At 45.2% G+C, this 25850-nt stretch overlaps 1 protein-coding gene across 2 annotated transcripts in view; it reads left to right on the top strand.

Annotated features, from left to right (window-relative positions):
- Positions 1 to 25850, top strand: part of LOC139267485 (dynein axonemal heavy chain 8-like) — a 2569686-nt gene that overhangs the window by 899175 nt on the left and 1644661 nt on the right. For both annotated transcript variants that reach the window (XM_070885867.1, XM_070885866.1), the window contains one exon: positions 7648 to 7728. In XM_070885867.1, the coding sequence (XP_070741968.1) occupies positions 7648 to 7728 (81 nt within the window). The remainder of the gene's footprint in view (positions 1 to 7647; positions 7729 to 25850) is intronic.

The following is a 25850-nucleotide window of genomic DNA, read 5'->3' as shown; positions in this document are numbered from 1 at the left end:
CTGGCAAATGTTATTTAAAGGCTTGACGGTGGATAGGCAATGGCAAACATTTAAAGATCACATGGATGAACTTCAGTAATTGTACATCCCTGTCTGGACTAAAAATAAAACGGGAAAGGTGGCTCAACCGTGGCTAACAAGGGAAATTAAGGATAATGTTAAATCCAAGGAAGAAGCATATAAATTGGCCAGAAAAAGCAGCAAACCTGAGGACTGGGAAAAATTTAGAATTCAGCAGAGGAGGACAAAGGGTTTAATTAAGAGAGGGAAAATAGAGTATGAGAAGAAGATTGCCGGGAACATAAAAACTGACTGCAAAAGCTTCTATAGATATGTGAAGAGAAAAAGATTAGTGAAGACAAACATAGGTCCCTTGCAGTCAGATTCAGGTGAATTAATAATGGGGAATAAAGAAATGGCAGATCAATTGAACAAATACTTTGGTTCTGTCTTCTCGAAGGAAGACACAAATAACCTTCTGGAAGTACTCGGAGGCCGAGGGCCTAGTGAGAAGGAGGAACTGAAGGATATCCTTATTAGGTGGGAAATTGTGTTCGGGAAATTGATGGGATTGAAGGCCGATAAATCCCCGGACCTGATAGTCTGCATCCCAGAGTACTTAAGGAAGTGGCCCTAGAAATAGTAGATGCCTTGGTGATCATTTTCCAACAGTCTATCGACTCGGGTTCAGTTCCTATGGACTGGAGGGTAGCTGATGTAACACCACTTTTTAAAAAGGGAGAGAGAAAGCGAATAATTATAGACTGGTTAGCTGATATCAGTGGTGGGGAAAATGTTAGAATCAATTGTTAAAGATGAAATAGGAGCGCATTTGGAAAGCAGTGACAGGATCGGTGCAAGTCAGCATGGATTTATGAAGGGGAAATCATGCTTGACAAATCTTCTGGAATTTTTTGAGGATGTAACGAGTAGAGTGGACAAGGGAGAACCAGTGGATGTGATGTATTTGGACTTTCAAAAGGCTTTTGACAAGGTCCCACACAAGAAATTGGTGTGCAAAATCAAAGCACATGGTATTGGGGGTAATGTACTGACGTGGATAGAGAACTGGTTGGCAGACAGGAAGCAGAGAGTTGGGATAAATGGGTCCTTTTCAGAATGGCAGGCAGTGACGAGTGGAGTGCCGCAGGGCTCAGTGCTGGGACCCCAGCTCTTTACAATATATATCAATGATTTGGATGAAGGAATTGAGTGTAATATCTCCAAGTTTGCAGATGACACTAAACAGGATAGCGGTGTGAGCTGTGAGAGGGACGCTAAGAGGTTGCAGGGTGACTAAGAAAGGTTCGGTGAGTGGGCAAATGCATGGCAGTATAATGTGGATAAATGTGGGGTTATCCATTTTTGGGGCAAAAACGCGAAGACAGAATATTATCTGAATGGCGGCAGATTAGGAAAAGGGGAGGTGCAATGAGACCTGGGTGTCATGGTTCATCAGTCATTGAAAGTTGGCATACAGGTACAGCAGGCGGTGAAGAAGGCAAATGGTATGTTGGTCTTCATAGCTAGGGGATTTGAGTATAGGAGCAGTGAGGTCTTACGACAGTTGTACAGGGCCTTGGTGAGGCCTCACCTGGAATATTGTGTTCAGTTTTGGTCTCCTAATGTGAGGAGGTATTACTTTTGAGGGAGTGCAGCGAAGGTTCACCAGACTGATTCCCGGGATGGCTGGACTAACATATGAGGAGAGACTGGAACAACTGGGCCTTTATACATTGGAGTTTAGAAGGATGAGATGGGATCTCATAGAAACTTACAAGATTCTGACGGGACGGGACAGGTTAGATGAGGGTAGATTGTTCCCGATGTTGGGGAAGTCCAGAACCAGGCAACACAGTCTTAGGATAAGGGGTCGGCCATTTAGGACTGAGATAAGGAGAAATTTCTTCACTCAGAGAGTTGTCAACCTGTGGAATTCCCTGCAGTAGAGAGTTGTTGATGCCAGTTCATTGGTTATATTCAAGAGGGAGTTAGATATGGCCCTTCTGGCTAAGGGGGTCCAGGGGAATGGAGAGAAAGCAGGAAGGGGGTACTGAGGGAATGATTAGCCATGATCTTATCGAATGGTGGTGCAGGCTCGAAGGGCCGAATGGTCTATTCCTGCACCTATTTTCTATGTTTCTATGTTTCTAATGGCACCTTGCACCATGTGTAAGCCAGCCATGCAGGCAAATCTTCGTGCCCTTGTCCTGCTTCGCTATGTCAATTGGGAATGAAATATGTATTTCTCCTGGTGTTGGGATCCTCGGCGACGTCCCTGACACATCAGTGCTCTGCGAACTGAGATGTTTATGATGCCACCTGTTGCAGCCTGAAATAAATCCGTGGCATAAAAGTTGCGGACGGCAGTAACCATGATATCCACAGGCAGTGTTGTCCATGCAGTATTTGTGACTGCAGCAGGTGATGGAGCGCAGTGACAGGCTCTTTGGTAAATGAGGTTTAGGTAGGAGAAGTGCTACCTGAAGACTCTGTGGATATGTTGTTGCATATGCAATAACTCAATAGGCTTAGTACCGTGAACTCAATCAGGTGCGACCTGACTACTTTATTAGCTCTCAAAGTGAGGATTAAACATGGAGCTTTCTTTATATACACAAGGGCTGCACATCTGTGTCTGTGGCCCAATGACCTCCGACGGTCACTCCCCTAATGGCAAGTAAACCCAGGCTTACATACATTACATCATTCCCCCCCAAGATCTTGGTATCAGTCAGTCCTATTTACAAATTGAGACGGTCCGGGGCTTTCTGTTCCCTCGTTGATTGTCTCAGTTCAATTCCAGATCTAGGATTCATAACTTGAGGCTGGGTAGCCGATCTAATGGGAGTGGCAGTATCCATGTCGGGGATTGAAGGTCCAGATTCATTGACAACAGCAGGGTCTTCTGATGGCTGAATGTGAATCGGTTGGTCATTGATGCTGTCTTCAAGCTGTTCCAGTTTGTCTGTGTGCCGCAATTTCGTCTGATCAATGTGCCTCCAACATGTTTATCCATTAGTGAGCCTGACAATAAGCACCCTGTTACCCTCCTTGGCCATAACAGTGCCAGTGACCCACTTGGGGCCTTGACCATATTTCGTACATGCACAGGATCATTAATAGAGATGTCGCGTGACACAGCAGTGCGATCATGATACCACTGCTGATGTTGACTTCTGTTTTCGACGTGATCATTAGGATCAGGGTGGACAAGCGAGCGCCTGGTCTTGAGATCTCTCTTCATCAACATTTCAGCAGTGGGGACCTCAGTAAGTGTGTGGGGTCTCGTCCTGTAACTAAGCAGTATGCGTGACAAGCGAGTCTGCAAAGAACCGTGAGTTACGCGTTTTTCAGGCTCTGCTTGATGGTTTGGACGGCCCGCTCCACTTGATCATTGGACACGGGTTTGAATGGTGCTGACCTTACATGCTTGATACCATTGAGTCTCAAACTCTTGAAACTCCAAACTCATGAAGCACGATCCGTTGTCGTTCACAACGATGTCGGGCAGACCATGAGTGGCGAACATGGCACAAAGGCTCTCAATGGTGGCTGTGAATGTGCTGGATGACATGAGTACACATTCTATCCACCATTGATGCACACATGACTCCAAATTGGAGTCAATGCCAGGCCACGAAACGTGAGATCTGGCAATGGCCTTCAACATCATAATACCGGGATGGGTACTGTGTAAATCCCGTACAAATCTCTCCCCGTCTTTCTTGGGCACAACAACACGATTACTCTATAGCAAACAATCAGATTGAATGGATGGTTGCAAGGTTTGGTCTCATCACACACTTTCCGAGGACTGGCTGACCAATCACCACTAAGGACACAACGTTTTACAACCGATAAGATCGGATCCTGGCTGGCCCAAGTCCTAACTTGTTGAGCAGTGACAGGCGACCCTTCACTCTCAAAGGCATCCATGACGAACAGTAGGTCTGCGGGCTGTGGCATTTCCACCTCCGGCGTGGATAACGGTAAACGGCTCAATGCATCGGCACAATTCTCGGTGCCAGGTCTATGGCGAATGACATAATCATAGGTAGATAATGTCAGCGCCCACCTCTGAATGCGGGATAACGTGTTGATATTGATATCTCTATGCTCTGAAAACAAAGATAAATGAGCTGCTTGTGATTGGTTTCAAGCTCGAAACGAAGCCCAAACAGATACTGGTGTATCTTTTTAACCCCATATACATAAGCTAAAGCTTCTTACTCTACCATGCCGTAGGCTCTTTCCGCTTTAGATATGCTTCTCGACGCGTACGCAATGGGTTGTAGTGTGCCCAGCTCATTGGATTGTTGGAGCACGCAACCAACCCCATGTGGTGAAGTGTCACAGGCCAATACTAAACACTTACACGGGTCATAATGTACCAGCAATTTGTTGGAACAAAGCAGATTTCTAGCCTTCTCGAAGGCCCTGTCTTGACATACACCCCAAATCCAGCTGTCGCCTTTTCTGAGCAGCATGTACAGTGGCTCTAATAATGTGCTCAATTTAGGTAAGAAATTACTGAAGTACTTGAGAAGACCAAGGAACAAACGCAGCTCTGTCACATTTTGGGATCTGGGCGCATTTTTGATGGCCTCTGTTTGAGTCCGTAGGTCTGATGCCATCTGCAGCAATCTTCCTTCACATGAATACGACTTCCAGTGCCATAAAGACGCACTTTGAACATTTCAGCCTGAGCCCCACTTTGTCCAGACGACGTAGAATCTCTTCCAGGTTGGGCAGGTGTTTGGCAGTGTCGCAACCTGTGACCAGAATGTCGTCTTGGAACACCACGGTTCTAGGGACGAACTTCAGTAAACTCTCCATGTTTCTCTAAAGTATGGCTGCAGCAGAGCGAATTCTGAAAGAGACCTGTTGTAAATGAACAGCAATTTATGTGTTTTGATGCACGTAAGTTTCTTCGATGATTCGACAAGCTCCTGTGTCATATAGGTTCACGTCAGATATAATTTGGTGAACGATTTTTCCCCGGCTAGCGTTGCAAACAGGTTATCAGCCTTTGGTAATGGGTACTGATCCTGTTTCGAAACTCGGTTGATCGTAACCTTGTAGTTTCCTGATAGTGCCTTCACTCTTTAGCACAGGAACAATGGGACTAGCCCATTCGTTAAATTCGACCAGTGAAATGACCCCTTCACGTTGGAGCCTGTCCAGTCCGATTTTGACCTTCTCCCTCATCATGTACGGGACCACCCGGGCTTTGTGATGGACGGGTCTTGCATCCGAGTCCAGGTAGATCTGCACCTTGGCTCCCATGAAGTTGCCGGTACCCGGTTCAAACAGCGAGGGAAATTTGCTCAGCACTTGAGCACACAAAGCGTCATCCACCGATGACAAAACTTTAATATCGTTCCAGTTCCACTTTATTTTTGAGCCAACTCCTGCAGAACAGCGTTGGACCATTGCCTAGAACGATCCACAGCAATAGATCATGAACCGCCCCATCGTACGACACCGTGACTGCTGCACTGCCAATCACTGGTATGAGCTCTGCAATTTTTCATTTACTGGACTCGGCTTGGGTTTCATGGTCTTGGTGTCCAACAGCTTTTCAAAAGTCCTCTGGCTCACAATTGACTAATTCGCACCAGTGTCTAATTCCATAGATACCGACACGCCGTTAAATTTAACTTTAATCATTATCGGTTGGCTCTTTGTCAGGAACGAATGTACACTATACACTTACTCCTCGGGTATCTGGTTGCATTGTCGGATCCGCTCCGGATCGGTCATCATCATCCACATGGTGTGTCGCAGCATGCTTGCTGAGCAGCGGACACATCTGGTGAAGGTGCCCCATTTTCGCACAGCCTCGACAAATATACTGTCTGAAACGGCACTGATGAGGCCAATGATTGCCCCCACATCACCAACAGGGTGAAATCGGATTCGTGCCCAATGGCGAATTTTGAGCAGCTACAGGTTTCGCAAACACAGTCGGGTAGGCCCTGCCAGATGCAGCTCTGCCAACCGACGACACAATCTTGTGCACAGTACTTGCCGTGGAGTTCCGACTCTGCGAGGATATCTGCTTTGTACTATCGACCGTGGTCGGGCAAGCCTGGGCGATCGTGTTGGCCCTGCTCAGATCCAGTGTCTCTGCAGCCAGCAGCTTTCGCAGGATCACCTCATGGTTTATGCCTATTACAAAGACGTCGCGCAGCATGTCTTTCAACGTGGTTCCAAACCTACACAGCCCAGCGAGACGTCTCAGGTCTGTAACAAATTCCGCCTCATCCTGGCCCTCAGAACCATAATGCCTGTAAAAGCAATATCGCGAGATAATGATGCCTTCTTTAGGTTTGAGATGGTCCCGAATCAGAGCACATATTCCTTATAGGTCTTTTCTGTTGGACGTGCAGGTGAGAGCAGATTCTTTATGAGGCCATAGATTTTTGGACCACAAACCGTGAGGAAAACCGCCCTGCGCCTCACTGCGTCAGCATCTTCATCCATCTTGTTGGCCACGAAGTACTGATCGAGGCGCTCTGTAAAATCCTCCCAGTCATCTCCCTCCATGAATCGCTCCAGGATTCCAACGATGCTCATTTTTTTATTTTGTGAGAAAGTCCGTATTGTGCCTCGTCGCCAAATGTTGCATATGCAATAACTCAATGGGCTTAGTGAACTCAATCAGGTGCGTCCTGACTACTTTATTAGCTCTCAAAGTGAGGATTAAACATGGAAGCTTTCTTTATATACAAAGGCTACACGTGTGTGTCTGTGGCCCAATAACCTCCGACGATCGTTCCCCCTGGTGGCAGGTAAACCCAGGCATACATACATTACATATGTCCTATTCAGTGTTCTCCTCCTCCTCCCTCTTCTGGAAGCTTCTCCTGCTCTGTGGTATTTTCTGCTGCCAACTATCCTCTAGGTAGTCTTACCAGACCATCCATGTTTGGAGCCAGACTATTTTGAAACAAAGAGCACCAATTGTGCAGAAGCAGTAAACCCCTGCAGACAAAGTGAAATTTTATGAGTGCTGGAACTCAGTAAAAAAAAACATTCACCAGTCAAATAAGAGCCAGATATCATAAACCAACAACTACCCTGTAGATACTGCTTGATGTCCATAAATAGTGCTAGAGAGAGGGCCTCCATGTCGTTAGCGTCACGTTGTGCTGAGTGAGGTCTGCACTGGGGCAGTCTAAAATGGAAAATGGGTCCTGCAAGAAACAGAAGAATCTCATTTGTATATTAATTCCCACTTAGAATGCTGCTGGTGTGTGCTCCTGACACAATCGCGACCTCGTTACCCAAAATCTAATATGGTGAGTGGCGCACCTCTGATTTGGCATTTTGGGGTGGAGCAGGCTGCTTAGAGCCTGAAAAACAGGCAAAACGTGGCCCAATTACTAGGCCTCTGTCTCCAAACCTACTCCTGTCCTTTGCTGCATCTTAATTTCCTCAGCGAAGAGAATAGCATAAATTTGAATTGCTATCTTGGAGAGAAAATGGCGAAATCTTCCATTCACAGCAAATTTAATAGTCAAGTGTCAGTTTCTGCATCATTATTCAGAAGAAGAAGTGAACTCAAATGAGAGTTGATTACGAGGAACAGAATTGTTTTTACATACTGAATCTTATCTTCTTTTGTATTCCTATAAACAGTCTGTTCTTCAAACTTTTGAGAGCGTGTGCAAAGGAATTCCTTCTGAGTTTGTGGCATTAATAACACCTAAAATTAAAAAGGTGAGTACTAAATTATATAAGTTAAAAATTTTTTGTTAGATAGTAAAGGTAAATAAAATTATTTATATATACCGCAAAGTTTTGTCTTACCTTGTAGTTATTAATTGATTTCATACTGTGCAAACAGACCACTAACAGATGAGCTGGCAATAGTATCACATTCATCTTCATCTTCATCGCCAAAATATAATTTTAACTTTAATCGCAGTGTGAAAAACGGGTGATAGGGGGATTGGCAGCCATTTTACACTTCGCCAATTTATTTTTCTATTATCGCCTAATTTACCCCCAATGAATTGTTAAGTTAAAGTAAAATTTGTTAAAGTGACAACATTAATTGCATATTCATTGATACTCCAAGCATAAGTTTGGTCTAAGAGTTAATTAAATTATAAGGTCAGATTGCATAAACTTAGCTTGTAATCCTTCAAGTTTAGATGGTTGAGTGCTGTTTTAATCAATGATATTGTGGCTTTGGAAAAGGTTCAGAGGAATGCTGCAAGATTAATTTCAGTTTAAAGCATCATAGTTACCCAGATAGGCTCAATGAGTTGGTTCTCTATAAGAGAAACTTAGGCGTGATTTATCTAAGTTTACAAGACATAAGAAGAATTAGGGACAGGAGTAGGCCATCTAGCCCCTCGAGCCTGCTCCGCCATTCAACAAGATCATGGCTGATCTGGCCGCGGACTCAGCTCCACTTACCCGCCCACCCCCCGTAACCCTTAATTCCCTTATTGGTTAAAAATCTATCAATCTGTGATTTGAATACATTCAATGAGCTAGCCTCAACTGCTTCCTTGGGCAGAGAATTCCACAGATTCACAACTCTCTGGGAGAAGAAATTCCTTCTCAACTTGGTTTTAAATTGGTTCCCCCGTATTTTGATGCTGTGCCCCCTCGTTCTAGTCTCCCCGACCAGTGGAAACAACCTCTCTGCCTCGATCTTGTCGATCCCTTTCATTATTTTAAATGTTTCTATAAGATCACCCCTCATCCTTCTGAACTCCAACGAGTAAAGACCCAGTCTGCTCAATCTATCATCATAAGGTAACCCTCTCATCTCCAGAATCAGCCTAGTGAATCGTCTCTGTACCCCTTCCAAAGCTAGTATATCCTTCCTTAAGTAAGGTGACCAAAACTGCACGCAGTACTCCAGGTGCGGCCTCACTAATACCCTATACAGTTGCAGCAGGACCTCCCTGCTTTTGTACTCCATCCCTCTCGCAATGAAGGCCAACATTCCATTCGCCTTCCTGATTACCTGCTGCACCTGCAAACTAACTTTTTGGGATTCATGCACAAGGACACCCAGGTCCCTCTGCACCGCAGCATGTTGTAATTTCTCCCCATTCAAATAATATTCCCTTTTGCTGTTTTTTTTCCCAAGGTGGATGACCTCACACTTTACGACATTGTATTCCATCTGCCAAACCTTAGCCCATTCGCGTAACCTATCTAAATCTCTTTGCAGCCTCTCTGTGTCCTCTACACAACCTGCTTTCCCACCAATCTTTGTGTCATCTGCAAATTTTGTTACACTACACTCTGTCCCCTCTTTCAGGTCATCTATGTATATTGTAAACAGTTGTGGTCCTAGCACCGATCCCTGTGGCACACCACTAACCACCGATTTCCAAACCGAAAACGACCCATTTATCCTGACTCTCTGCTTTCTGTTAGCCAGCCAATTCTCTATCCATGCTAATACATTTCCTCTGACTCCGCGTAACTTTATCTTCTGCAGTAACCTTTTGTGTGGCACCTTATTGAATGCCTTTTGGAAATCTAAATACACCACATCCATCGGTACACCTCTATCCACCATGCTCATTATATCCTCAAAGAATTGCAGTAAATTAGTTAAACATGATTTCCCCTTCATGAATCCATCTTGCGTCTGCTTGATTGCACTATTCCTATCGAGATGTCCCGCTATTTCTTCCTTAATGATAGCTTCAAGCATTTTCCCCACTACAGATGTTAAACTAACCGGCCTATAGTTACCTGCCTTTTGCCTGCCCCCTTTTTTAAACAGAGGCGTTACATTAGCTGCTTTCCAATCCGCTGGTACCTCCCCAGAGTCCAGAGAATTTTGGTAGATTATAACGAATGCATCTGCTATAACTTCCGCCATCTCTTTTAGTACCCTGGGATGCATTTCATCCGGACCAGGGGACTTGTCTACCTTGAGTCCCATTAGTCTATCCAGCACTACCCCCCTAGTGATAGTGATTATCTCAAGGTCCTCCCTTCCCACATTCCCATGACCAGCAATTTTTGGCATGGTTTTTGTGTCTTCCACTGTGAAGACTGAAGCAAAATAATTGTTTAAGGTCTCAGCCATTTCCACATTTTCCATTATTAAATCCCCCTTCTCATCTTCTAAGGGACCAACATTTACTTTAGTCACTCTTTTCCATTTTATATATCGGTAAAAACTTTTACTATCTTTTTATGTTTTGCGCAAGTTTCCTTTCGTAATCTATCTTTCCTTTCTTTATTGCTTTCTTAGTCATTCTTTGCTGTCGTTTAAAATTTTCCCAATCTTCTAGTTTCCCACTAAACTTGGCCACCTTATACGCATTGGTTTTTAATTTGATACTCTCCCTTATTTCCTTGGTTATCCACGGCTGGTTATCCCTTCTCTTACCGCCCTTTTTCACTGGAATATATTTTTGTTGAGCACTATGAAAGAGCTCCTTAAAAGTCCTCCACTGTTCCTCAATTGTGCCACTGTTTAGTCAGTGTTTCCAGTCTACTTTAGCCAACTCTGCCCTCATCCCACTTGTTAGCGTGAATGTTTTCTCAGAAGAATCACTCAACACTCAGAGTCGGTTCCAATGCCAATGCGGCCTTTATTAACGAAAGGAAGCCTCAGGACTGGATCCAGGCACTTCACTCCGCAGAACAAAGGGTTTCATGGAACTTTATATGTTTTACAACAGTTTACTACAGTTATATACAACAGTTTACTGCAGTTACATTCGACCAATAGATAGAGTTAGTCTCTAAACGTAAAGTGGCTCATGTGTTGCCAAGAGATGTGTTGCTTAGGGGTGTGTTAATCGGAATGACTCATGTGTCTTGTAACATGGCCTGGGCCTCCCTTATCTTACTGTCCTTGGATGTTGTCTTTGGTAGCCTCCTTATTAGAGTTACATATTCAGTTCTTGTCAGCTCGGGCTGATTCATGCCCTCGTTATGTGATGTAGGCTCCCCTGATCTCTATTTCTCGGGGCTCTGCTGTGTGGAGTTATAATGGTTTGTTATAGTTATCTTGTATCCAAGGCATTCCTGGCAGTGGGCCTCACAGGGTTATTGCTCGGTCAGCCTCAGTCAATAGTTCACAGCTTGACTACCTGATTTCCCATCATGCCTGGGCAGCCATTTTATGTGTGGCCACTTTAAACTTATATGAGTTTAGATATATTCAGCAGTTGCCTAATGCCTACAACAATTCCCTCCTTTCGGTAAAGGGACTAGTCCTAGTCCCCCTTTAACCGACCGCCCTACACTTGTTAGTTTTTGTGCACGGCCCAGTACTCCCTGCCTCAACGTGCTGGCCAGTCACGCGGTTTCAGGAGTCCCGGTTGCTTAGATCAAATTGACAAAGGTCAAATCCTCCTTCCCCTTTATAAGATAGGCTTGTTTAGTATTTGGGGACCGGTCATGGGTCCCTCTTCATTATTCATGGTGCCTGCATGCCTGGCAGGCCATCATGCCCCTGTTATTGCTAAGATCAATTCTATCCCGACCAGTGTGAAATTATTCGAATCCAAGGATGGATGTTCACATTTATTCCCCAGTCCCAGACCTTTCTCCACCAACTCTGACTTTGTAAGTCTATATCGATATCTTCTTCCAGTACTTTGATTTTAGTTTGCAGTTCATGGTAGAGCTTTACGGATTGACCCACCCTGAGCCTCAACTCTCGTAATACTTCGGTTCGATGTGGGATAGGGACCTGATCGTCATAATCCTGCAAATGATCGTGGAGCTGATCGGTTACATCAATAACTTCGGACTTCCGGCGCCTGACCTGGGTGATATGCGCTTGCCCGATCGTGACAGGTCGTAGTGGCGTAAAGCAAAAGTTTGGTTGTGGTATAGGGCACTGCAGGTCATTATACTGGTATGAACGCTCTGTGGTCGAGACGCAGTATCTTCCCTTCCCTCCGTCGCCTGCCCTCGCGAAGTGCCTGTGTGCGGGCACTATTTCTAATACACACCCGTCGGTTCGGTTAAACCCGCACTCGTCTAGCTCACCTCGGCCTACCGGGTGAGGGCATACTGTGATCCCCCCCCCTTTGCTTGCAATCTGTTAGAGAGATCCCGGTAAGTATGTTGTTTCGACGAACGGCGGAGGTGGTGGTCAGATAGTAACGTATGGAGACATTTTCCCGTATTACTCCGATATTCTCTAATTGGTATAGGGGGAACGGCCCTGAGTCCGGCGTGGCTATAGGGATCATCAGGACTATCCCTATTCCAGTATTTCTACCCATCTGGCAATCTGGAATTGCTGGGTATACTCAGGTCAGTCCCTTCAGAGTACAATTATCTAGTGTCCCCCTCTGGTTAGCCAAATGAGCCAAATGTGAACTGTCTATCCAATCGGGTACTTCCCCGCGTTGGATCTGGTCGAGATTGTGGCGGATCTGTCCCACCATCCACAGACCATAAGCGTGACAGAGTTGCCCCTGTCTTTGCTTTCCTGTATCTTCTTTTTCTCTATCAATGAGGTGATTGATGGTTTTGGCGTGAGCTTCCAGGACTGAGATGCCATCCAACTGGATTTCGGCAGCCTCCTTTCCTAGGTTGGCTTGTTCTTCCTGGTTTTTCTCCACCCTCTCTAATAACCCCTTCATCACCCCTCTAAGCTGTTCCACTCTCTCATTTAACCCTTGTATATCTATCGAGTTTACTACGGTGACAATATCATTAACTATTTCCCTCTTGACCCTGGGGGCTGACCCCTGTCCTTGGAATCTACTGGCACCCATTGCATCGGCAGCCTGCTGCATTACAACTTTACTTAATACATTGTACATCTTCCTTGACTGTTCTGTACAGTATTCCTGCCTGAAATATTGATCAGGACAGGCACAATTTCATGTTTAACATTATCATATAATAATTCCCCTTCGTTGTACATTACAATCCCATTTTCTGGTCCCTTAGTAATTATGGGACAAGGCAGTTCCTCGGGCAATGTCGTGGTTCTTATGGGGCGCGGTGTCGGAGGGGGTGAGAAGCATACATACAATGATATTGCAGCCGCCCCCCCACCTCCTCATAGTACCTACACAGCCCCACTCCCTTTTTGCGGATGACTGATTGCTGGGATTGTCCCGGAGGAGCGCAAATTATGCCGAAAGTACATTCATCGGGCCCTTTGACATCCCTCTATTTAATGCAGCTGCTCCTTATACCCGTGGAGCACTGTACACATACCAGGTTCTTATTAGGATTTGCTTGTAACCATGCATTAAAATAAGTCCTGTCCTTGCTCCAATCCTTGGCTGCTGGGATGCACATTCCATCCGTTAAATTAAACAAGACTCCATAGTTCATGTCGTTGTTTATTTCCTGAGTGCGCTGCAATCCGTTGGTATCATCCAGTGTTTGCATGGGTCTTGAGGTTCCCAGTATCATGGGTCCCCAGTGTCGAAGTCACCACTGCGGTCCCATCTTGGTGAGTGTTTTATCTGAAAATTTTAAACAGATAGCCTGGTCGTCACCAGGTGTTAGGTTCTGGTCTACTTGTGTCGCTGTCACTCTGTGGAATCGAAGGTAAGGATTAGGTTAACCATATTCTTTATAGTCGTACCATCTTTATCACTTCATGTCCCTGTCTGGGCTGCCGTCGGTTTTGCATTTGAGCCTGCTGTGCTCGAGCCTGCACGATGACCCATCTAAATATTATCCAAACTCCAATCAACACCAATGCCACCATTATTCCTCCAAACATCGTTGTCTGCTTTACCGTTAGGGTTTGTGGACTACACCTACCCACCGTGGGGTACATTGGCTCTATTGCTATAGGTGATGGTGCTATGGCTGCGCACTGCACTATCCGTCTAGTCTCGTTTTTTTTTTAAACATCTCTTCCAGCCTGTTTATCTTAGCTTTTAACTCTTCAATTTGTTTTGTTTGAGTATCTATTTCTTTATTGTATCAGGCAAGTATTATTTTTGTTTCCTCTGTTAGGTGAGTCTTTTTTCTATTAAGAAATCCAAACTAATCATGTTCAGTATAAAACGGCTGTCAATGGAAAGGGAAGACCTGATGTCATTACGTAACTTCACGTAATCATCTGAAAAAAAAAGTCTTTGTGCCTTCAAAACTTGCTTAGAAATTAGGAATCCGTTAAACAGCATAAATAATACAAATCTTCTCATCAGGGAAGACGGCATTTTAGAGTAAACTCCAATGTTTTCTTAACTTCTAATTCAAGTGCTTGCCAAAGAAATCTTTTTTTTTTAAATTGATTTCAAACGAGACCACACATTTTTAATAGCAATATTGTTTACTGAAATTCAATTTTTTTTTAAATTTCTCTTTCTCCTCGTTATCTTCAAAACCCTCCTGCTTGTTTAGACTGTTCGGGATTTTTCTTGATAAACACTGTCCATTTTGGAAATCTTTTCAAACTGCATTGAAACTTACTCAATTTAAAATCATTATCAATGTTGAGTGTTTTTTACCTCTTCCAAAATGTTTTTCTTTTTCTAATTAAACCAATATCTTTTTCACAGCAAACATCAACTAGTATTTAGTAAGTTATGTCTTTTTTCATCACAAACACATATTTTTTTTTTCAGCACTTATTTAGTCCGCTACATCTTTTTTTTCTTTCTTCAAATTAGGTTTTGTATTTTACATGGAGGGTTCGTAACTCCATAAAGTTGTTAATTTAAAATCATTTGTTTACTTTCAAAGTGGCGTCTTTATCTTTTTCTTTTCTCCATAACTGGAATGGAGTCTAGCTTTGAGGGTTTGAGGGCTGCTTTTCGTTATCTCAAAATGCTCCAGTTTCAAAGTCGTTACTAAAGCTTGCTGTTTTTTTAACCTTTTTCAAAAGTCCCTTTTACACCTGCGCAGATAGCTCGCCACTCGCCCAGGAGTTTGACCTGATCAGATTTAATTGAATAATTTTTTTTTTTTAATCCACCTCAGTATTTTCTGTGCCTTCTCTGAATATCTCAAAATCGCAATTCAAACTTTGTAATTTCAATCTTTATTTAAAACTTTTTTTTGCTAGAAGCTCTTTTTTTTTAAAAGCATTCTTTATCTCATTCCGAGACTAAATTTATGTCTTTCAACCCAATCAATCATTGCATGTTTTCTTTCGGCAAGTAAGTGAGCGTGTCAAATAAATCTTTTGCTCAACAAACCTATCCTTTGTACATTTCCTAGCTCCGTAACTTATCATCCGAATAAATCCACACCTGCGTTTCTAACTTAAATGTCTTAAAACTTCCCACATACAGGACAACACTAAAATAACCAGACACTTGCATTCCTCTTCCAACCAGGCTTTCAGAAAAATTCATTCCACAGTCACAAAATCACACAGAGACTCTCACTCAACGACCAGACATTTACAACAGTCTCTCTTCTTGCCTATTAATTTTTGGATCCATGATCTTTCAGGGAATTCGTAGTTTTATCTAAATAATTCCTCACATAACTTTTGTAGTGGACTACCGGTATTGTTTTTTTTTCCGTTCCTTCACCCACCATTCCCGTTGGGCTGCTGGCAGGTCCCACCCTGCTCTAATCATTTTCTCGATTAGTTTCTTTTGCTTTTCCGCCAGATGGCGGGTAAGGGACCCTTCTGATACCCTCTCCAGTTTACTACTTTATTGGCTATTCCTGGGTAGGACTAGAACCCTTAGGAATCTACTCTCAGAGGTTTGCCTTTTACCTCACACAACTTGTAGTAGACCATCTCTGGGCTGCTGTCAGGTCACAAGTCTGCTGTTACACAAACTTATACAATTCTTAAAACGCGTTTCAGCAATTCCCGCAGCGCTCTACGTATCCTTAACGACTACCTACCACCGCTTTGTCTGTTGGTCCGACCCTGTTCACAGGTTTAGTTTCCGTTGGTCGCTGTGCACTGCCTGGTCTCCGGGATATTTCAAATCACACTACTGGGTCCGGAAGATGTCTCTCGGTATCACAATCCCACGGTCTAAGTGTGTTCCCAACTTGGTTCCTGGCCGTCACGTGGGACAAAAGTCCTCTTAATTCAGGCTCAGGCTAGGCGTTTGAGATATTAGACCGTCTCCTCTTGTCGATCAACCGGCTTCCACCTTCCGCACCCTTTATAATTAAAAATCGTTTTTTATACTCACCCGGGTTTTTCCAAGGGCGTCCAGCGACTCCGGGAAATCCTGCTGACTACGCCACTGTTAGCGTGAATGTTTTCTCAGAAGAATCACTCAACACTCAGAGTCGGTTCCAACGCCAATGCGGCTTTTATTAACGCCAGCGGGGAGAAAGCCTCAGGACTGGATCCAGGCACTTCACTCCACAGAACAAAGGGTTTCATGGATCTTTATATGTTTTACAACAGTTTACTACAGTTACATACAACAGTTTACTGCAGTTACATTAGACCAATAGATAGAGTTAGTCTCTAAACGTAAAGTGGCTCATGTGTTGCCAAGAGATGTGTTGCTAAGGGGTGTGTTGCTAGGAATGGCTCATGTGTCTTGTAACATGGCCTGGGCCTCCCTTATCTTACTGTCCTTGGATGTTGTCTTTGGTAGCCTCCTTATTAGAGTTACATATTCGGTTCTTGTCAGCTCGGGCTGATCCATGCCCTCGTTATGTGATGTAGGCCCCCCTTATCTCTATTTCTCGGGGCTCTGCTGTGTGGAGTTATAATGGTTTGTTATAGTTATCTTGTATCCAAGGCATTCCTGGCAGTGGGCCTCACAGGGTTATTGCTCGGTCAGCCTCAGTCAATAGTTCACAGCTTGACTACCTGATTTCCCATCATGCCTGGGCAGCCATTTTATGTGTGGCCACTTTAAACTTATATGAATTTAGATATATTCAGCAGGTGCCTAATGCCGACAACACCACTGTAGTCCCCTTTGTTTAAGCATAGTACGCTCGTTTGAGACACTACTTCCTCACCCTCAATCTGTATTATAAATTCAACCATACTGTGATCACTCATTCCGAGAGGATCTTTTACTAGGAGATCATTTATTATTCCTGTCTCATTACACAGGACCAGATCTAAGATAACTTGCTCCCTTGTTGGTTCTGTAACATACTGTTCTATGAAAAAATCCCGTATGCATTCTATGAATTCCTCCTCCAGGCTACCCCGTGCGATTTGATTTGACCAATCGATATGTAGGTTAAAATCGCCCATGATTACTGCTGTTCCTTTTTCACATGCCTCCATTATTCCCTTGATTATTGTCCGCCCCACCATGAAGTTATTATTTGGGGGCCTATAAACTACGCCCACCAGTGACTTTTTCACCTTACTATCTCAAATCTCCACCCACAATGATTCAACATTTTGTTCATGAGAGCCAATATCATCTCTCACAACTGCCCTGATATCATCCTTTATTAACAGAGCTACCCCACCTCCTTTCCCTTCTTGTCTATCTTTCTGAATTGACAATGAAGTGATTGCCTGTTTGTGTAGTCCAATTGTTTCAACTGAATAGGTTAGGGAGAACTAGGGGTCACTCTTATAAATTAAGTAAGGGAAGAACCAAGTTAGATGTTAGATAATTCTTTTCCCAGAGAATAGTGCACCTGTGGCTCATGCAGTGAACGCTGATTTGCTGAATTGCTTCAAATGAGAGCAGAGTCTGTTTCTCGCTCGGTCTCAGAATTTCTACTCCACCACAATCTGTAACCTCATGGCCTGGCATATCCCTCCCATTACCATCAAGCCAGAGGACCAACCCTGGTTTAACGAAGAGTGCAGAAGAGAATGCCAGAAGCAGAAATAGGTGTACCTAACAATGAGGTGCCCACCTGCGGAAGCTGCAACACATGCATGTTAAACAACGAAAACAGTATGCTATAGACAAAGCTAAGCGATCCTACAATCAACAAATCAGATCACAGCTCTGCAGCCCTGTCACATACAGTCGTGAATGGTGGTGAACAATTAAACTACTAACAGGACGAAGAGGCTCCATGAATATCCCCATCCTCAATGATGGCGGCGTCCAGCACGTGAGTGCAACCATTTTCAGCCAAAAGTCCGAGTGGATGATCCATATTGGCATCCTTCTGAGGTCCCCACCATCACAGAAGCCAGTCTTCAGCCAATTAAATTCACTTCATGTGATATCAAGAAACAGCTGAGAGCACTGGATACAGCAAAGGCTATGGGGCCCGGCAACATCCCAGCTATTGTGCTGAAGACTTCTGCTCCAGAATTAGCCACGCCTCTAGCCAAGCTGTTCCATACAGCTAAAATACTTGCATCTACCTGCCAATGTGGTAAACTGCACAGGTATATGTCCTGTCCACAAAAAGCAGGACAAATCCAACCGCCCCATCAGTCTACTCTCAATCATTAGCAAAGTGATGTAAGGTGGCATCGACAGTGCTCTCAAGCGGCACTTACACGCCAATAACCTGCTCACCAATGCTCAGTTTGGGTTCCGCCAAGACCACTCAACTCAAGATCTCAATACAGCTTTAGTCCAAACATGAACATACGAGCTGAATTCCAGAAGTGAGATGAAAGTGACTGCCCTTGTCATCAATGCAGCATTTGACCGAGTGTGGCATTAAGAAGCCCTAGTAAAGTAGAAGTCAATGGGAATAGGAGAAAGCTCTCCAGTGGCTGAAGTCATGCCGAGCACAAAGGAAGATGAAGGAAATTGTTGGAGGTCAATCAATTCAGCCCCAGGACATCGCTGCAGGAGTTCCTCAGGGCAGTGTCCTAGGCCCAACCAACTTCAGCTGCTCCATCAATGAACTTCCCTCCATCATAAGGTCAGAAGTGGAGATGTTCGCTGATGATTGCACAGTGTTCAGTTCCATTCGAAACTCTTCAGATAATGAAGCTGTCTATGCCCGCATGCAGCAAGACCTGGACGACAATCAGGCTTGGGCTGATAAGTGACAAGTAACATTAGTGCCACACAAGTGCCAGGCAATCAATATCTCCAACAAGAGAGAGTCTAACCACTGGCCCTTGACAGTCAACAGCATTACCATCGCCGAATCTCCCACCATCAATATCCTAGGATCACCATCAACCAGAAACTTAACTGGACCAGCCACAAGAGCAGGTCAGAGGCTGGGTATTCTGCGGCGAGTGTCTCACCTCTTAACTCCGCAAAGCCTACCCACCAGCTACAAGGCACAAGTCATGAGTGTGATGGAATACTCTCCACATGCCTGGAGGAGTGCAACTCCAACAACACTCAAGAAGCTCGACACCGTCCAGGAAAAAGGAGCTCTCTTGATTGGCACCCCATCCAAACATTCAGTCCCTCCACCACCGGCCCACCGTGCCTGCAGTGCATACCATCTACAAGATGCTCTGCAGCAACTCGCCAAGGTTTCTTTGACAGCACCTCCCAAACCCGTGACCTCTACCATCTAAAAAGACAGTTTTTGTTTATTGTGACTTGATATTTTCTCCCCTTGTCCTGTCTTATCCGACCTACATCTTTCGACACCCTTCATCACTTTAATAGTTTCCTGTTTTGTCCCTAACCATCTCCTTTTCACCATGGATATCCAATCCCTCTATGCCTTCTTCCCCAACCATGTTGGCCAGTGGGCTCTCCACTTCTTCCTTGAATGGATGCCCAACCAGACCCCATCCACCCCCCACCTTCCTCCACATGGTTGATCTTGTTCTTACATTAATCAACTTCTCCTTTGACTCCACCCACATCCTCCAAATATTGCTATGGGAACCCATATGGGCCATAGCTATGCCTTTTTTTCCCCAGTATTGAAGCACTGACCACACTCGATCAGCTTCGCTGGGCAGGCCACATAGTTTGCATGCCAAATATGAGATTCCCTAAGCAAATGCTTTATGCGGAGCTTCTTCATGGTAAACGAGCCAAAGGAGGACAGCGGAAACGTTATAAGGACACTCTCAAAGCCTCCCTGGTAAAGTGTGACATCACCACTGACACCTGGGAGACCCTGGCCGAAGACCGCCCGAGGTGGAGAAAGTACATCCAAGAGGGCGTCGAGCTCTTCGAGTCCCAACGCAAAGCATATGAAGAGGCCAAGCGCAGGCAGTGGAAGGAGCGTGCGGCAAACCAGCCCTACCGATCCCTTCCCTCGACGAATGTCTGTTCCACCTGTAACAGGGTCTGTGGCTCTTGTATCGGACTGTTCAGCCATCAAAGAACTCACTTTGGGAGTGTAAGCAAGTCTTCCTTTATTCCGAGGGACTGCCTATGATGATGAGCTATGCCTGTCTTTTCATGGGATATGTGGAACATTCTTTGAGTCGGGAGAGTCGGGATAAATGGTTCATTCTCGGGTTGGCAATCAGTAACTAGTGGGGTGCCACAGGGATCAGTGCTGGGACCCCAACTATTTGCAATCCATATTAACGACTTGGATGATCGAGTATAATGTAGCCAAGTTTGCAGACAATTCAAAGATGGGAGGAAAAGCAATGTGTGGGGAGGACACAAAAAACCTGCAAAAGGACATAGAGAGGCTAAGTGAGTAGGCAAAAATTTGGCCGATGGAGAATAAGAAATTGTCTATCTCTGTCTTAAATTTATTCAATGACCCAGCTTCCACAGCTCTCTGAGGCAGCAAATTCCACAGATTTACAATCCTCTGAGAGAAGAAATTCCTCCTTATCTCAGTTTTAAATGGGCGACCCCTTATTCAAAGGTGGTGCACCCTAGTTCTAGTCTCCCCTATCAGTGGAAACATCCTCTCTGCATCCACCTTGTCAAGCCCCCTCATAATCTTATACATTTTGATAAGAACATCTCTCATTATTCTGAATTCCAATGAGTCGAGGCCCAACCTACTCAACCTTTCCTCATAAGTCAACCCCCTCATTTCTGGAACCTAGCGAACCTTCTCTGAACTGCCTCCAAAGCAAGCATATCCTTTCTTAAATATGGAAACCAAAACTGTACGCAGTATTCCAGGTGTGGCCTCACCAATATCCTGTATAGCTGTAGCAAGACTTTCTTGCTTCTATACGCCATCCCCTTTGCAATGAAGGCCAATATTCCATTGCTGTACCTGCATACTAACCTTTTTTGTTTCATGCACAAGTACCCCCAGGTCCTGCTGCACTGCAGCACTTTGCAATTTTTCTCCATTTAAGCAATAACTTGCTCTTTGATTTTTTCTGCCGAAGGTCATAACCTCACACTTACCAACATTATATTAAATCTGCCAAATTTTTGCCCACTCACTTAGTCTGTCTGTCCTTTTGCAGATTTTGTGTGTCCTCCTCACACATTGCTTTTCCTCCCATCTTTGTATCGTCAGCAAACTTGGCTACATTACACTCGGTCCCTTCTTCCAAGTCATTAATATAGATTGTAAATATAGTTGGAGTCACAGCACTGATCCCTGCGGCACCCCACTAGTTACTGATTGCCAACCCGAGAATGAACCATTTATCCTGACTCTCTGTTTTCTGTTAGTTAGCCAATCCTCTATCCATGCTAATATCTCACCCCCAACCCCGTGAACTTTTATCTTGTGCAGGAACCTTTGTCAAATGCCTTCTGGAAGTCATATACACCACATCCACTGGTTCCCCTTTATCCACTCTGTTCATTACATCCTCAAAGAATTCCAGCAAATTTGTCAAACATGACTTCCATTTCATAAATCCATGTTGACTCTGCCTGACTGAATTATCTTTTTCCAAATTTCCTGCAACTACTTCTTTAGTAATAGACTCCAACAGTTTCCCAACCACAGATGTTAGGCTAACTGGTCTATAGTTTCCTGCTTTTTGTCTGCCTCCTTTTTTAAATAGGGGCGTTACATTTGCAGTTTTCCAATCTCCTGGGACCTCCCCAGAATCCAGGGAATTTTTGTAAATTACAACCAATGCATCCACTATCTCTGCCGCTACTTCTCTTACGACCCTAGGATGCAAGCCATCAGGTCCAGGGGATTTATCCGCCTTTAGTCCCATTATCTTACTGAGTACCACCTCCTTAATGACTATGATTGTGTTAAGTTCCTCCCCCTCTATAGCCGCTTGACTATCCACTGTTGGGATATTGTGTTCTCCACCATAAAGACTGATACAAAATATTTGTTCAGAGTTTCTGCCATCTCCATGTTCCCCATTACTAATTCCCCAGTCACATCCTCTAAGGGATTGACATTTACTTTAGACACTCTTTTCCTTTTTATATACCTATAGAAACTCTTGCTATCTGTTTTTATATTTCATGCTAGTCTACTTTCATAGTCTATCTTTCCTTTCTTAATAATTTTTTTAGTCATTCTTTGCTAGCTTCCCAATCTTCTGTCCTCCCAGTAGTTTTGGCCACTTTGTATGCCCTTGTTTTTAATTGGATATCGTCCTTTATTTCTTTAGTTAGCCACAGACGGCTATCTTTTCATTTACACCCTTTCCTCCTCACTGGAATATATTTTTCTTGAGTGTTATCATCATCATATCATCATCATAGGCAGTCCCTCGAAATTGGGGAAGCCTTTCTTCTACTCTAAAAGTGAGTTCTTAGGTGATTGAACTGTCCAATAAGGAAATTACAGTCTCTTTCACAGGTCACAGAGAATCATTGAAGGAATGGGTGGGTGAGGAGTCTGGTTTGCCGCACGCTCCTTCTGCTGCCTGCGCTTCTTTCGGCATGCTCTCGGCGACGAGACTCGAGGTGCTCAGCGCCCTCCCGGATGCTCTTCCTCCACTTAGGGTGGTCTTTGGCCAGGGACTCCCAGGTGTCGGTGGGGATGTTGCATTTTATCAAGGAAGCTTTGAGGGTGTCCTTGAATCTTTTCCTCTGTCCACCTGCGGCTCGTTTGCTGTGTAGGAGTTCCGAGTAGAGCGTTTGCTTTGGGAGTCTTGTGCCAGACATGCGAACTATGTGGCCCACCCAACGCAGCTGTTTGAGTGTGGTCAGTGCTTCAATGCTGGGGATGTTGGCCTGATCAAAGACACTGTCTGTCCTCCCTGGGCTTTGCATGATCTTGCGGAGACATCGTTGGTGGTATTTCTCCAGCGATTTGAGTTGTCTACTGTATATGGTCCACGTCTCTGAGCCACACAGGAGGGCGGCATCACTACAGCTCTGTAGACCATAAGCTTGGTGCCATATTTGGGGGCCTGATCTTCGAACGCTCTCTTCCTCAGGTGGCCGAAGGCTGCGCTGGTGCACTGGAGGTGGTGTTGAATCTCGTCATCGATGTCTGCTCTTGATAATAGGCTTGAAATATCTCCTTAAATGTACGCCACTGTTCTTTAATCTATTGTATCAGTCCACTTTCGCCAATCCAATCTGTTCTCATAGCTAAGATTCTCCACTCCCAGCAACATCCTCATTAATCTCCTCTGTACCCTCTCCAGTGCAATCACATCCTTCTGTAATACAGTGGCCAGAACTGCACATAGTACTCCAGCTGTGACCTAACCAGTGTTTTGTTATAGTTCAAGCATAACCCCCCCCCCGCTCTTATATTCTATGCCTCGGCTAATAAATGCAAGCATTCCGTATGCCTTCTTAACCACCTTATCTACCTGGCCTACTACCTTCAGGGATCTGTGGACATGCATTCCCAGGTCTCTTTGTTCCTCTACACTTCTCAGTGAACTACCATTTAGTTATGTATGGAGAAAGACCTCAGACTGAACACTGAGCTTAAAGTAACGTGTGACCTTAGTCTTTAATTGCAGGTCTCCAGAGTGCCTCTCCAATCTGTGAGGCCTCCTTAAATACCTATGCTCCCAAGGGATTATGAGATCCTTGGGACTCCAGGGGATGAGCCCTCTGGTGGCTGTACAGAGTAAATACAAGTATACCTTTTTAACACATTTTAATGTGTATTCCCTTTCCTTGTTAACCCTCTCCAAATGCATTACTTCACACTTCTCCCGATAAATTCCATTTACCACTGTTCTGCCCACCTGACCAGTTGATTGATAGGAAGCTGCAGATATTCTTCTTGGACGCCCTTGATCAGCTTTGGTCAATACCCTCCTGAGAGGGTTCAGTCTGGCTTGGCTCAGGCGAGGCTATGCGTGGAGGCACTGGCGGAGTCACAGGTCTGGGGCCAGGAATGCTATGATCCTGAGGGAGCGCATCATCCTTATCTTGGTCCGAGGAGCCCGAGTCACTCACTGGGGGTGCCACCACCACCAATCTGAGGGAGGTCAGGTCAGTGCTGTGGCCCAACACCGGAAGGTCCCCAGTGGCAGACCTAGCCTTGAAGGCAACACTGAGGTGGCTGGTGGCATCGAGCTGAGACTGCATGAGAGCAGCCAGAGTCTCAAAACCAGCAGAAATGCCAGCAGTTTGATGCTCCATGGTCTGTTGCCGAGTACATAAAAACATTCTGCGCTTCCAGGGCCCCAGCCATCCTCTCCAAACCAGCACCGATGCGCTCATTCCCTCGCGCTTGTGCTGCAATGGCAGCTGCCACATCACCTACAGATTGCGGCATCACAGCTGGATCCACACAAACCAATCTTGGAGTCCACCATCGCCTGCACACTGGCAATGATGGGCTCCATGGCATGGGCAGAGCTGTCGACTATGCAGGAGGCGGACTCCTCCATGCTCCTCACCACTTCCGACAGCTCTCTGGCACACTTGCCATTACTTCTAACATTGGGAATGCATGTCCTCCACCCTTCTCTCATAAGCTGCTACATTGATGGGCTCATCGGAGTCCTCCTCAACAGAACTCAGGTGCAGACTCGCCCTTCGGAGAGATGGCACCTGAGTTTGCCTAGCCCCGTCACCATGCTGAAGCCCTCTAAGCCCTGGTGCAACACCCAGTGCAGACCCCTGTAATATCTGAACTAGTTCGGACCGCGCACTCCCAGTATCTCAGCTGGCATATTTGGATGTAAGCAGTGATGCGTTGGTGCCAGCAGTGTTATCCTTTTCCCCCTTCCTCATCACTAAGGTGCCCAAAAGATGGCATGCACTCCAGGGTGTCAGCAAGGCTGGAGCCTTCAATGTCCTCGATGCTGTCAATAGGCATATCGGAAGTTATGTCCTCAAGAGTGTCATCGAGGCCTGGCACTGGGCTGACAGGTGCTGGCTCATCTGTATGTATTAATTTGAGAAGGGCTGCCCTGAGGGGGAGGTAGGAGATTGACACATGGAGGCTGCAACTAGCACACTTTTGGAAGGAAAGGCACAGTAAGCACTGCCACATTCACAGAGAGATAGCATTAAAGGAGGTCCTCACTTACCCATGCTGCCCACATCGGCATCACCAGCACCAGAGGCCACAGGGGTGGTCTGATCTGCAAGCATAAATGGGAGAAGGGCTGCCATGAGGGGGAGGTGAGGGATTGACGCGTGGAGGCTGCAATTAGCACACTTTCAGAGGGTAAGGCACAGTAGGCGCTGGGGCATTCACAGAGAGATAGCATTAAAGGAGGCCTTTCACTTACCCACATCGGCATCGCCAGTACCGGTGGCCATAGGCAAGGCAGTATGTCTCCCGATGAGCACTTCTACCCTCTCCTCCAAGAGTGTGAGGATTTGGTTGTCGGCCTCGCTACCACCAGTCCTCCTTTGCTCCATTCTATTATGAGCAAGTTTGACCTGCAAAACACAGAATGGTTGGTGAGTGCCACTATGATGACGCATCAGAAAGGAGTGCAAAAGTATGTTGCTGACATGCAGCTGTAACTGAGGTGAGAGGGAGCCTCCATTGTGCTGCTTCAGTGATAATACAGTGAAGGTAGGAAATCAGAGAAGGAAGAAGAGGCTCGCATATGGAAGGTAAACAGTTGGTGGAACAGGCAATAGCTTTCATCAGACAGATGGTGTCGTTCAGCTGTTTTCTGCAATGGATGGCGGTGCAGTTATGAATGGAGGTTCCGGAGACCTCCACAACAATTTCTCTCCATGCATTTGTAAAGACCTCATGAGTGGGTCTCCCCGTGTCTGGGTAAA

Source organism: Pristiophorus japonicus, chromosome 7 (assembly GCF_044704955.1).
Source record: "Pristiophorus japonicus isolate sPriJap1 chromosome 7, sPriJap1.hap1, whole genome shotgun sequence".
Classification (NCBI taxonomy): Eukaryota; Metazoa; Chordata; class Chondrichthyes; family Pristiophoridae; genus Pristiophorus; species Pristiophorus japonicus.
This window is presented reverse-complemented; position numbering and strand designations above follow the sequence as displayed.